Consider the following 13,492-nt stretch of genomic DNA (forward strand, 5'->3'; position numbering starts at 1 on the left):
AGACCTGTGGTCCTATTACCTCTCTGCGAAATTTACCCAAATCGCCCAATGGCATTCATCTGATAAGGATATTCCGTGGCTTGCTTTTAAACAGGCATCCATTTACCCCTGTTTCTTGCAGTCCTTACTTTGGTCCAAAAATAGGGTTTCTAGACTCTTACTCCAATCCAACAAAATCGTTAATCATCTTCACAGATGTGGACAAGATCCAGGGACAAATATAAACTGGTCTCCGAAGTATCTCCATTGACTACATATTTGGGGGAATTTGGCTCCCCCTCTTTTCCTCTGGATCGTTGCTCCCTTACTCCATGGATCTCTAAAAGCCCTGTCTATTAATAAGACGTTTTGCTCATTTGATCAGATACGGGCTATTTATAAGATTCCCATCTCTGAGGCTGATAATTACAATCTTATTCGAGAATTTTTTCAATCTCAAGGCTCCTTGAATCTTTGTCCACCCCATACACCATTTGAGGTAATTTGTTTCTCCTCCCCAAGGGGAAGGGGTCTGATCTCAATTATGTACCACCATCATAACGAGTTCCCACTCCCTGGGAAGCATAAATACAGGGAGTGCAGAATTATTAGGCAAATGAGTATTTTTGAGGATTATTTTATTATTGAACAACAACCATGTTCTCAATGAACCCCAAAAAACTCATTAATATCAAAGCTGACTATTTTTGGAAGTAGTTTTTAGTTTGTTTTTAGTTTTAGCTATTTTAGGGAGATATCTGTGTGTGCAGGTGACTATTACTGTGCATAATTATTAGGCAACTTAACAAAAATCAAATATACAGTATACCCATTTCAATTATTTTTTTTACCAGTGAAACCAATATAACATCTCAACATTCACAAATATACATTTCTGACATTCAAAAACAAAACAAAAACAAATCAGTGACCAATATAGCCACCTTTCTTTGCAAGGACACTCAAAAGCCTGCCATCCATGGATTCTGTCAGTGTTTTGATCTGTTCACCATCAACATTTCGTGCAGCAGCAACCACAGCCTCCCAGACACTGTTCAGAGAGGTGTACTGTTTTCCCTCCTTGTAAATCTCACAATTGATGATGGACCACAGGTTCTCAATGGGGTTCAGATCAGGTGAACAAGGAGGCCATGTCATTAGCTTTTCTTCTTTTATACCCTTTCTTGCAAGCCACGCTGTGGAGTACTTGGACGCATGTGATGGAGCATTGTCCTGCATGAAAATCATGTTTTTCTTGAAGGATGCAGACTTCTTCCTGTACCACTGCTTGAAGAAGGTGTCTTCCAGAAACTGGCAGTAGTACTGGGAGTTGAGCTTGACTCCATCCTCAACCCGAAAAGGCCCCACAAGCTCATCTTTGATGATACCAGCCCAAACCAGTACTCCACCTCCACCTTGCTGGCGTCTGAGTCGGACTGGAGCTCTCTGCCCTTTACCAATCCAGCCATGGGCCCATCCATCTGGCCCATCAAGACTCACTCTCATTTCATCAGTCCATAAAACCTTTAAAAAATCAGTCTTGAGATATTTCTTGGCCCAGTCTTGACGTTTCAGCTTGTGTGTCTTGTTCAGTGGTGGTCGTCTTTCAGCCTTTCTTACCTTGGCCATGTCTCTGAGTATTGCACACCTTGTGCTTTTGGGCACTCCAGTGATGTTGCAGCTCTGAAATATGGCCAAACTGGTGGCAAGTGGCATCTTGGCAGCTGCACGCTTGACTTTTCTCAGTTCATGGGCTGTTATTTTGCGCCTTGGTTTTTCCACACGCTTCTTGCGACGATGTTGACTATTTTGAATGAAATGCTTGATTGTTCGATGATCACGCTTCAGAAGCTTTGCAATTTTAAGAGTGCTGCATCCCTCTGCAAGATATCTCACTATTTTTGACTTTTCTGAGCCTGTCAAGTCCTTCTTTTGACCCATTTTGCCCAAGGAAAGGAAGTTGCCTAATAATTATGCACACCTGATATAGGGTGTTGATGTCATTAGACCACACCCCTTCTCATTACAGAGATGCACATCACCTAATATGCTTAATTGGTAGTAGGCTTTCAAACCTATACAGCTTGGAGTAAGACAACATGCATAAAGAGGTTGATGTGGTCAAAATACTCATTTGCCTAATAATTCTGCACTCCCTGTATATGCTGAACCGGGAACGGGACTTGGAGTGCTCTATTTCACCTTTAGATTGGCAAAAGATGCTGCATAATCTGTGTAAGTGCACCCAATCTACTACCAGCAGAGAAACCCCGATTAAGCTTTTTATTCGTATTATGGTACATGACCCCCGCCCTGATTCATTCATTCTATCCCTCCACATAACCTACTTGATTTAGGGGCTGCTCGGAAGAAGGCTCATTATTGCATTTATTTTGGAGTTGCAAACACCTTAAGGGAATGTGGGACCTAACTAAAGCTAAAATCCTGCAGTTATCAGACAGAGACATCCCTATTTGTCCCAGGACATGCCTTTTTTTTGCACAGATCCCAGATATCCCGCTTCCCTTGTCTAGGTTGCTTCATACCCTATTTAGCGCTATCCAATGAATGTTTGCTCTTAATTGGAGGTCTCCCATGATTTTATAGTCTCAGGTAGTTTCTAGGATGGAGGTCCTCAGACTCTCAGAATATGTTTTTCACTCCTTACATAATTTCCTACATTTGTTCCATAGTAAGTGGGATAGCTGGGACAAATGTCCCTAACTTCCTTGTGTTATAATGTTATCATGATACTAAATGTGTTACCATTTTGATATCTACATGATCTGCTTGATATGTTATACATTATCTTACCAGAGACATCTCGCTGCTGTATTTACCATATTATGATTGACTTTTAATAAGCTTTGTAATGTTTAGTTTTTGATTTTCCTATAAAAGCTTTTGTAAACATAAAGTACACTTGTCACAAACCTGGGCAATGTGAACTGAGCATTTAATGAAAAATGCATCAGTAAAGGTCACGGTCACTGAAATTCCTGCAAATCCTGACTTTTCCTATAAAAGTCAACTTGGTCCTGCCCCCTTCTAGCTTCCAAGGCTAGAAACCACCTATCACATAAAGGAGGAATGAGGAGAGAGGTGAGAAAAGGGGACAGGACCATGCTTGAGTCAAGCTCCATTTACATTTGAAATTTTGGGATCTTGGGCAGAATTGCAGGGATTCTGCCCACAATCTCAAATCGCACTGCAATCGCAAAACACTTGTGCTGGTGCCATTCATTTTTAATAACACCTTGAGGGCGCCATTCATTTTCAATAACACCTTAACATTGCGGATTTTGTGCGATAAATCACACAGCAATCTTCTCAAACCACAGTGCACAAAGCTTGTCACCAAAAAGAAGCTCCTGCTCCTTTTTGGGCGACAAGCGTTGCTGCTTGCCGCGGCCGTTGTACGATTTATCATGCAATTATCGTGGGAAGACTGCATCCTGTTTTAGGTGCCATTGAAAATATATGGCACCCAAACATGCGTTTTGCAATTGCAGTATGACTTGAGATCATGGGCAGAAACCCAGCAATTCTGCCTGAGATCCCAAAATGCCAAATGTGAATGGAGCCTTAATAGGGAAGTTGAGATTTTCACATCATTTTTGCTGAATATTTTTAGTATCTGCTGATTTACTGATTATTTTCATTAAAGGTAAACTCTTCCTATACACAATTCTCATTGTGTGCCTAATTAGAATTATTCAGATTTGTGGCACGTGTACTTTAAGCCTGACATCAATGGAGATATTATCTCTATATATAGAGAGAATTCATCAAGGGGAGACTGCCATGTATTACAATCGGAGAGTATTAGACACTTTAGCAAAAATGATTATACATATACTTTCATTCTTCCTTATTCCAGTGTTGACCTAACTAGAGCTCTGTCTGAAGATTCATGCCTCTTCGTTTTTCTCTTCATTTCTCTTTTATCTCTGATGACGGATGTCATCGCCTCAGTAATTTTGTTTATCAGATTTACTGAATAATTTATATTCTACATAGGTCATGTTCCTAGAGAAATGAGCCATGTTGGAAGCAACATTAGTGATGGCTGTCATGAGTGTTTTATTTTCCTTTGCCTGCATGGAAAAAGAGATCTTAATCATACATGAAGACACAGCATGCTGTTTGCTTTTAATATGTTTACCTGCTCTAAAAGGCCAGCTGGTGCCTTTCTTATGCCCCATTAAGAGCACATACACAGCATCATTGTTTGCCAGCAGCAGTTCCTATTATACGCCTACTCACATCCACCAACTGCGTCAGCAGCACTATCTCCTGCCCCCCGCTCGGTACGTGTGTGAAAATCAATTGTCCATGCTGACTATAGGAAATGGCTTGGAATTCACTGCACTTGCTGGCAATCTGATAATATTAATTCTATCTAATCTACAGTATCTACATCTGTGTCCACATGCACAGCTCACCTTTGCTTCCCCGTCCACAGCTCACCTTTGTGTCTCCATCTAGGGTTCATCTTAGTCTCCGCGGCTCACCTTTGCTTCCCAATCCACGGCTCACCTTTGCATCCCTTTCCACAGCTCACCTATGTGTGCCTATCTACGGCTCACCTTTCAGTCCTTGACCACAATTCACCTTTCAGTCCTCCTCCACATCTCATCTCTGCCCACTTTTACATCTCACTCCTGCATCACCTGTACACAGCTCAACCAATTCACAGCTCCTACCTTCATGTACAGCTCTCACCGTGGCACCCAGCCCCCACCTATGCTCAGCTCTGACATCTGCACCTAGCCACCCCCAATCCACAGTTCTCACCTATTCACCCATCCCCCTGCGCTCCTATACACAGCTTTCCCCTCTGCACCCAGTACCCCCTCCCGACAGTTCTTACCTGAACACTCCAAAACCCTCCTTTGCTCACCACGTGTCTTTCTTACAGAAGCCAGGGTGGCTCTATTAGGCAGCCACCAGTGAAGGATTTTTTAAGAAAAATTACAGCACAGTAAAGATTGGCGGAAAGCGGTGTCGGCACCTGGGGCACAAGTTGAGAGATGCAGGGCATGTGCCCCGAGTCTCGGGAGCTCTGCAGAGAGGTGATACTGCAGCAGAGCATATAAAAGTGGTAGAAGCGCGCTGCCACCTAGTGACAGAAATGAGGAAATTACAGGGTACAGCTGCTGCAATCACCAAATGTGTTCCCACATCCGCAATAAATAAATCCTAAAATGTGTGATCGCGCTGCCTCTAAATCAAGGTAAAAATAATAACTAGAAAGTCACAGAAAATGATTAAATAGCTAAATGTTTTATATATTTAAAGTGCCAGTGCAAATGAAATCCATAAACAAACATATATAATGCAAAAAAGGCCAATGCGATAAATAATAAAGCTTCTTATAGATTGTGCAAACAAAAAAGTCTCTATTTGATAAGGGGCTTCAAAGAGATGACACCACAGTGTAATGGAAAGTTTTCTATTCGTGCTCCTTTCACCAGGTGAAGTGCAAGTTCACCTCCATTATAGACCCCTAAGGGTCAACAAAGCATAAACGCAGATCAATCTGATGGACCAAACTCTGGTGTTCTGGTTCCCTTAAGAACAATGGCATTCCCTCTCCAAGATGGCTCCACACAGCTCACACATAGGTCATAGGCAAGGCAACAAACAGAAAAAACAGCCTCCAATAGTACAATAGCTGGGTATTAAGCTCAACACACTGCACAGAACCCACTTCATATTTCTTAGGTAAAAAACAAGCATATAATAAAATCCAGCTTCTCACATAATCCAGTCAAAACTCCCGCCACCAGGCTCAACCTCTACGTGTTACGCCACCAACCCAAAATAATTTGGTGGAGGGGAGATTATGGTGTGAGGTTGTTTTTCAGGGTTTGAGCTCCGGTGAAGGGAACTCTTAAGGCGTCAGCATACCAAGACATTGTCGACAATTTCATGCTCCCAACTTTGTGGGAGCAGTTTTGGGATGGCCCTTCTTGTTTCAACATGACTGCGCACCAGTGCACAAAGCAAGGTCCATAAAAACATGGATGGGTGGGTTTGGGGTGGAGGAAATTGGCCTGCACAGAGTCCTGACCTCAACCCAATAGAACACCTTTGGGATGAATTAGAGTGCAGACTACGAGCCAGGCCTTCTCTCCAACATCAGTGCCTGACCTAACAAATGCGATTCTGGAAGAATGGTCAAACATTTCCATAGACACACTCCTAAACCTTATGGACGCCTTCCTTGAAGAGTGGAAGCCGTTAAAGCTGCAAAGCATAGGCCAACACAATATTGAGCCCTACGGACTAGGACTGGGATGCTGTTAACGTTCATGTGCGTGTACAGGCAGGTGTCCCAATACTTTTGGTAATATAGTGTATGTGTTGGTGAGATATATATGGTCACAATCTTCTCTTCTGCACAGAGACAGAGGTTTACAGGCAGAGAAGCTATTAGGAGAAGTTGGGAGAATAATGGAAATGTATCAAATATCAGTTGTATCTCAACAATAGTGCCATATAGTAAAAGTGTTGCAAATGGGAGATACTTAAAATGGTCACACGCATTGGCACTGTAAACATGTTGAAAGGTTTTCAAGAATTTGGTGCAAGTTTCAACCTGTAAACGAACATTAACTACTTGCCGACTGCCGCACGACTATTTACATCGGCAGTCAGCCCCTCACAGGCAAAGCGACGTAGGGCTACGTCGCTAGCCTGTAAGGGTTTTGGTAGCGAGCGCGCACGGCCGGATGCGCGCTCCCGCGCGGTCACGGACCCCCTCCGCGCGTGTGACTTGCGATCGTCCGTGACAGCGGGAGAAAGGCAGGCGGCTAGTGTAAACAAAGCCGCCTTTCAGTCTCCCCTGTGTATGAATGGTGATCAAACGGTTCTACTATGTAGGACCGTTGATCACTGTTCTTACACATCAAGCCACAGCCAATCACAGTTAGAATCACGCCCCTAGGACACACTTAACCCCTCCCTCTCCAATACAGTTAACTCCTTCACTGCCAGTGTCATATTACAGTAACAGTGCATATGTATAGCACTGATTACTGTAGTTATGTCACTGGTAACCCCAAAAATGTCAGTCAAGGGTCCGATCTGTCCACCCCAATGTCGCAGTCCGCAAAAAAAATCGCAGATCGCCGCGTTAAAAAAAAAACAACAAAAATGACAAAAATCTTTCCCTTTGTTAGTAAACACAATAATTTTTGCGCAAACCAATCAAAATACGCTTTTTGCGATTTTTTTTACCAAACATATGGTAAAAAAAAAAATTGGCCTAAAATGTTAAAAAATTTAGATTTTTAAATTTTTTTTGGGGAATTTCATATAAAAAAATGTGAAAAATATTGTTATTTTTGCAAAATTGACGCTTTTTTTGTTTATAGCACATGATCAAAAAATTGCACAGGTGATAAAATACCACCAAAAGAAAGCTCTGTTTGTGGGAAAAAAAGGATGCCAAATTAGTTTGGGTACAGCTTCGCATGACCTCGCAATTGTCCCTTAAAGTCACGCAGTGCCGAATCGCAAATAGGCCCTGGTCAGGAAGGGGGTAAAATCTTCCGGGGCTTAAGTGGTTAAAGAGGCTGTAAACCATCGGACGAAACCCCCCCCCCCCCCCAAAAAAAACCTATAAGACAAAGGTATAATGAGCTAGTATGTATCGCATTCGAGCTCATTATGAAATACTTACCTTGGAACAAAGCTCTTCCAGCGGTACCCGCCCAACGCTGAGGCGGCTGACATCTTCCCTGGTGTTTCTTCCGGGTTTGTGGACTCCAACGCTGTGAGTGGCCGGAGCCACGATGACTTCACTCCCACACATGCGCACGAGAGCCGCTTCTTTGCGGCACAGGCACTGAAGGTCCGGCACGGTAAGCCGGACCTTCAGAGCGCAAGCGCTGATGGCGTCATCGACTGCATGCACTCTGAATGTCTCCTAAACTGTGCAGGTTTAGGAGATATTTACAGTACCTACAGGTAACTCTTATTACAGTCTTACCTGTAGGTACAAGTGGTGTAACAAAGTTTGCAACCACTTTAATAACAATTCTACAGCGAGTGACACTTCCAGGTGTGTCGGATGTCTGTGTTTCCACATCATGCGCTATAGTGCCACCCGCCACACTGGCCACTATATTACTAGTGACCCACGCACCCTGAATTGTTGCTGAAGTTTGTGCAGAAGGAGATCACAGATTGGATCCACTGAGACTGGTAGGTTCTTTTACAGGCAGATTTTATTATTTTTTTTTTACATGTTTTTTATGATTGGGTCCTTTTATGTGTGGGGGTAGAAATTTGACAAGTAATGGTATAATTGCATGAGGTGGAAAAAAAATGCAAAAAAAAAATTCTCACATAGTTACATAGTTAGTCTGGTTGAAGTTGAAGTCCATCTAGTTCAACGAAAAGAAAAAAAAATCATACAATCCCATATACACAACCCTTTACCCACAGTTGATCCAGAGGAAGGCAAAAACCCCCGAGAGGCAATCAGATATTCTCTGGATCAACTTTACCTATAAATGTTAGTACCCAGTTATATTATGTACATTTAGGAAAGAATCCAGGCCTTTTTTAAAGCAATCTACTGAGCTGGCCAGAACCAGCTGCTCTTGAGGAAGTCTGTTCCACATTTAAAGCTCTTACTGTTAAGAAACCTTTCTGTATTCGGAGATTTAATGTATTTTCCTCCAGACCTACAGTAAAGCCATTGATGTACTGCTCACTGGGTAAAACGGCTGTCTAATAAAATATGATATAAATGTTACATAGGACATGATTATACAAAATATAAAACAAAAATTGAATAGAAACAAGCATTTAACATAATCTCAACTCTTGCAGGTGAACCCGAATTTAAGTATGTTGGAAACATGCATGGAAATGAAGCTGTGGGCAGAGAACTACTTATTTATTTGGCCCAGTACCTCTGTAATGAATATCAGAAAGGCAACGAAACAATTATCAATCTGATCCACAATACTCGCATACACATCATGCCTTCCATGAATCCCGATGGGTTTGAAAAAGCTGCACAGCAGGTGAGTGATGCCAGTGTTTGTCTGCAGCGAACTGTATAGTTTGTTCAGTACCATTTTCTGGTCAATGAAATATGCAATATTTAGGTCGGTAAGAATAAGTGTTCTGTAATTTTGCAGAAAACAGTTAGAAATTACTTTTCCTAATTGTACATTGCATGGCCCAGAATCGTAGCCTGTAAGGACAGCCCTAGAATAGCCCTTCCACTCCCAGCAAGCCTAAGTTTTTCGCTAGTGTCCCTAGGTGTACAAACATCTTCTCTCTCTGCTCTGAGAAAAGCAACCATTTCTCATTGTTATTTTATTGTATACTAACCTTTTTTTACATCATGATTCTTTTATCAGGTCTGTAGCTGCTCATCACCACTGCCACTTCCATTCAGTATTTTTTCGGATCGTCTGGCTCCTTTTTTTGCACCTTTTTAGGAATCTATCCAGACCTTGCTAGGAAAAAAATGCAGGATAGACCTGTAATGTAGTTTGGGCACTGGATTCTGCGTGGGTTCCCACCTAGGCACAAAGTGCAACACGTTATGTTAGCTGCAGGTTGCTATACAGATCCTGAGCCATGGCACTAGCACCCGGGGTGACCCTGTCCCTGGCAACCCCTTGTGGTTTTCAGAGCTGGAGGGGACTTGCCTTATTTCCTATTGACTGCTGAGACCACAAAACTCTGTGGTAGGTAGGGGCCAGTGTTGGGGTAGTTACTCAAAAAATTTAACTAGTTACTAGTTACTTCTGTAAATTGTAACGAGATTACTTTACTAGTTACTGCATTTGAAAAGTAACTTCGCTACTTATTACTTTACTTTCCTCTTTCTTAATTGACCATGTAGAAGAAGATACATGACACTCTTTCTGCATAGAGTTTATTGTATAAACACAGACTTTGGGAAACATGAGAACAAAACCTGAAAAAACTGAATAAAACACAAAGTGCAAAAAAAAGTCATAAACTTCATCCCTCTCTATTCTTCGAAATAATGATTGTATCGAACGGCTTGGGTAACGCAGGAAAGCGCGTTCCTAAAGCCTAGTAAAGTAGTGTAGTTACTTCCTATAGCCTAGTAAAGTAGTGTAGTTACTTCCTATAGCCTAGTAAAGTAGTGTAGTTACCTCCTATAGCCTAGTAAAGTAGTGTAATTACCTTCTATAGCCTAGTAAAGTAGTGTAGTTACCTCCTATGGCCTAGTAAAGTAGTGTAGTTACCTCCTATAGCCTAGTAAAGTAGTGTAATTACCTTCTATAGCCTAGTAAAGTAGTGTAATTGCCTTCTATAGCCTAGTAAAGTAGTGTAGTTACCTCCTATAGCCTAGTAAAGTAGTGTAATTACCTCCTATAGCCTAGTAAAGTAGTGTAGTTACCTCCTATAGCCTAGTAAAGTAGTGTAATTACCTCCTATAGCCTAGTAAAGTAGTGTAATTACCTCCTATAGCCTAGTAAAGTAGTGTAGTTACCTCCTATAGCCTAGTAAAGTAGTGTAATTACCTCCTATAGCCTAGTAAAGTAATGTAGTTACCTCCTATAGCCTAGTAAAGTAATGTAGTTACCTCCTATAGCCTAGTAAAGTAATATAGTTACCTCCTATAGCCTAGTAAAGTAGTGTAGTTACCTCCTATAGCCTAGTAAAGTAATGTAGTTACCTCCTATAGCCTAGTAAAGTAATGTAGTTACCTCCTATAGCCTAGTAAAGTAATGTAATTACCTCCTATAGCCTAGTAAAGTAGTGTAATTACCTCCTATAGCCTAGTAAAGTAGTGTAGTTACCTCCTATAGCCTAGTAAAGTAATGTAGTTACCTCCTATAGCCTAGTAAAGTAATGTAGTTACCTCCTATAGCCTAGTAAAGTAATGTAGTTACCTCCTATAGCCTAGTAAAGTAATGTAGTTACCTCCTATAGCCTAGTAAAGTAGTGTAGTTACCTCCTATAGCCTAGTAAAGTAGTGTAGTTACCAATATTAGTATTGTAGCTAGTAACGTTACTTCGTTACCAAAAAAAGTAATGTAGTTACTGTAATCCGTTACTTTGTAACTACTTACCCCCAACACCGGTAGGGGCTATGTCACCTTCCAAGAAGCTCAGGGTGCTGTAGCCCCGGGCCATTGGGGGTTAGTTTGGGGTGCAAGAACTGTGCTATCCTTCACCTGCAGCCCACATTGAGGGTTACAGACATGGCCAACTAGATTTGCTCCTAGGCTTAGTTAACAGGAGTTATTACTTCTCAAGGTCCACATGTTTCGCTAGGCTGTACCATTTTAGTTTGCAGCCTGCTGTGGAATTCTTGGCTGTTGCCTCCTTAGGGGCAGTTCCAAATGCTCATACATGGGATAAGCAGACAAGGTGGTGGCTTTCCAATTCGCATTGAAAATGGGAAAGCCCTTAATTCTGATTTGTTTAAAGGTACTGATGACAGACACCAGCTTAATGGGCTGGGGTGGAGTCCTCATTGTGCAGGAGGCTAGGTCACCTGCAGAAGCCAAGCTTCATGTCAACATCCCTGTTGGTGCTGCAGCACTGGACCTCTTGTGTAAAAGGCTACCCAATCAGGAATCAGACAGACAATGCATTTGTAATGCCCCGTACACACGTTCCGATAATCGTACGACAAAACTCGCTTTCGACCTGATCGCACGATAATCTGATCGTTAGTACACAGCTTTCGACAGCCGATCATGACAGTTCAACCAACAAAATCCGAAGGGACAAACAGGAAAACTTCTGTCGTATGACAGCCTCGCGAATGACAATCGTTTCATCAGTGCAGTATGCGTCCGCTAAAAATCGATCGACAAAGACCGCACATGCTCAGAAACACTGAAATAGCACGAAAAAAGCCTGGCTGCCATTGTTTTTGTTTTGCACCATCTGATACGTAGCTAAGCAACCAGGAAGCTTTTCCAGAATCGTACGACAAAAATCATACGGTTTGTACGCATTGTTGAATTCGATGTTAATATCATGCAAAAAAATGCGAACGATAAGTCGTCCGATTATCTGAATGTGTACTGGGCATTATGGCTTACATTCACCATCAAGGGGGAAGAAGAGATTGTGCAGCCCATAGAAAAGCTGATCTCACTCTAACTTTTAACTCACTCTAACAAAAATTGGCAGGAAGACATTCTCAGTCATTAGCATCAGGTTAAAAGGGAACCATTTCACATTAATGTTCAACAAGAAGCTGGACAGATTTGTCCCCAGGATCAGGCACCCCCAGGCCTTCACAGTGGATGCCCTGCTGACGCCATGTGATCAGTTCAACTTGATCTATGCCACACCACCCCCTCCCCACCCAAAACTTCTTCTTTGTCTGCTCTGCAGATGAAGAGTGTTCTGCTGACCTTAAAGAGGAAGTAAACCCTAAAAAAAAAGGGAGAAAAAAAAACCTGTAAAGACAAAGGCATAATGAGCTCCTGGCAAACTCTCCTTGGACCCTACCAAACTGTCTAGATTTTCTGTCTCTGGGGCTGGTCCATCATCCTGCTTCTCGGCCACTGGTTTTAAAGTGGTTCCAAGTCAGAACATTTTTTAACCTTAATGTATTCCCTGCATTATGTTAAAAAATGTCCCACTACTTGTTTTGGACCCTTTCCCCCATCCCTAAAACCTTACCTGGCTAATCTCACAATCAGGCACTGTCCTGACTGCTCAGTCTTTCTGCTTTCATAGGAGCCATTGAGAGCAGTAGGAGCCATAGGCTTCTGCTACTGGCAGTCAAATCCCTTACAGAGGGAGCTAGGGGCATAGCAAAGACACGCTGTGGGCACTCAGAAGAAGGAGCGGACATCACCAGCGGGGGACTCCAGAGAAAAGAGGTAAGGCACTGCAATTCCACTGCAAAGCAGATCAGTATAACTTTAAAGTAAAAACAAATACAATTTAATATCACTTTAAGGGCATGGCTGATGAAAACCAAGACCTGAGGGACAGGAATCTATCATCGCACGTGGAAGGACTACTTTGCATAGTACGAGGCTAGAAATCTCCATCCTAAAAAGTACTCTGTGGGACATATCTTTTCTTTCCTCCAATCCAGTCTAAATGAGTGCTTGGTCTTAAGTACCGTCCAATGGTCAAATTTCAGCCCTTGACATTATTTTCCAAAGACCACTTAACTCTCATTCATTGGTAAAAGTCTTTATGCAGGGTGTCACTCACGTCATTGCCCTGTACTCACTCAGTGGGATCTCAAGTTGGTTTTATTGGTTCTTCAGGAATCTCCCTTTGAGCCTATCAGGGATATTCTCCTGTCTTCCTTCACTCACAAGGTTGCCTTTCTGGTGACTGTCACCTCTGCAAGATGTGTCTTATGCCTCGCTTCCACTGAGCGGATCGGTTTGGGTCGGTTCAGTACGGTACGCTAATTTGAGTGTTTCCATTATGAAAGTGGCCCATACAACCGAACCAAACCACACCATTTCTGGTCCTGCTTCAGATGTAGGGCCATAGGAAATGGTACGGTACGGTTAGG

General features: G+C 42.3%; 1 protein-coding gene across 1 annotated transcript in view; it reads left to right on the plus strand.

The window, feature by feature from the left end:
* Positions 1-13,492, plus strand: part of CPE (carboxypeptidase E) — a 112,930-nt gene that overhangs the window by 58,717 nt on the left and 40,721 nt on the right. Inside the window, exon 2 of the mRNA XM_082272587.1 lies at positions 8,827-9,023. Within this exon, the coding sequence (XP_082128713.1) occupies positions 8,827-9,023 (197 nt within the window). The remainder of the gene's footprint in view (positions 1-8,826; positions 9,024-13,492) is intronic.

This window comes from Pelophylax lessonae (genome assembly GCF_965119305.1).
Source record: "Pelophylax lessonae genome assembly, chromosome: 1".
NCBI classification, from domain to species: domain Eukaryota; kingdom Metazoa; phylum Chordata; class Amphibia; order Anura; family Ranidae; genus Pelophylax; species Pelophylax lessonae.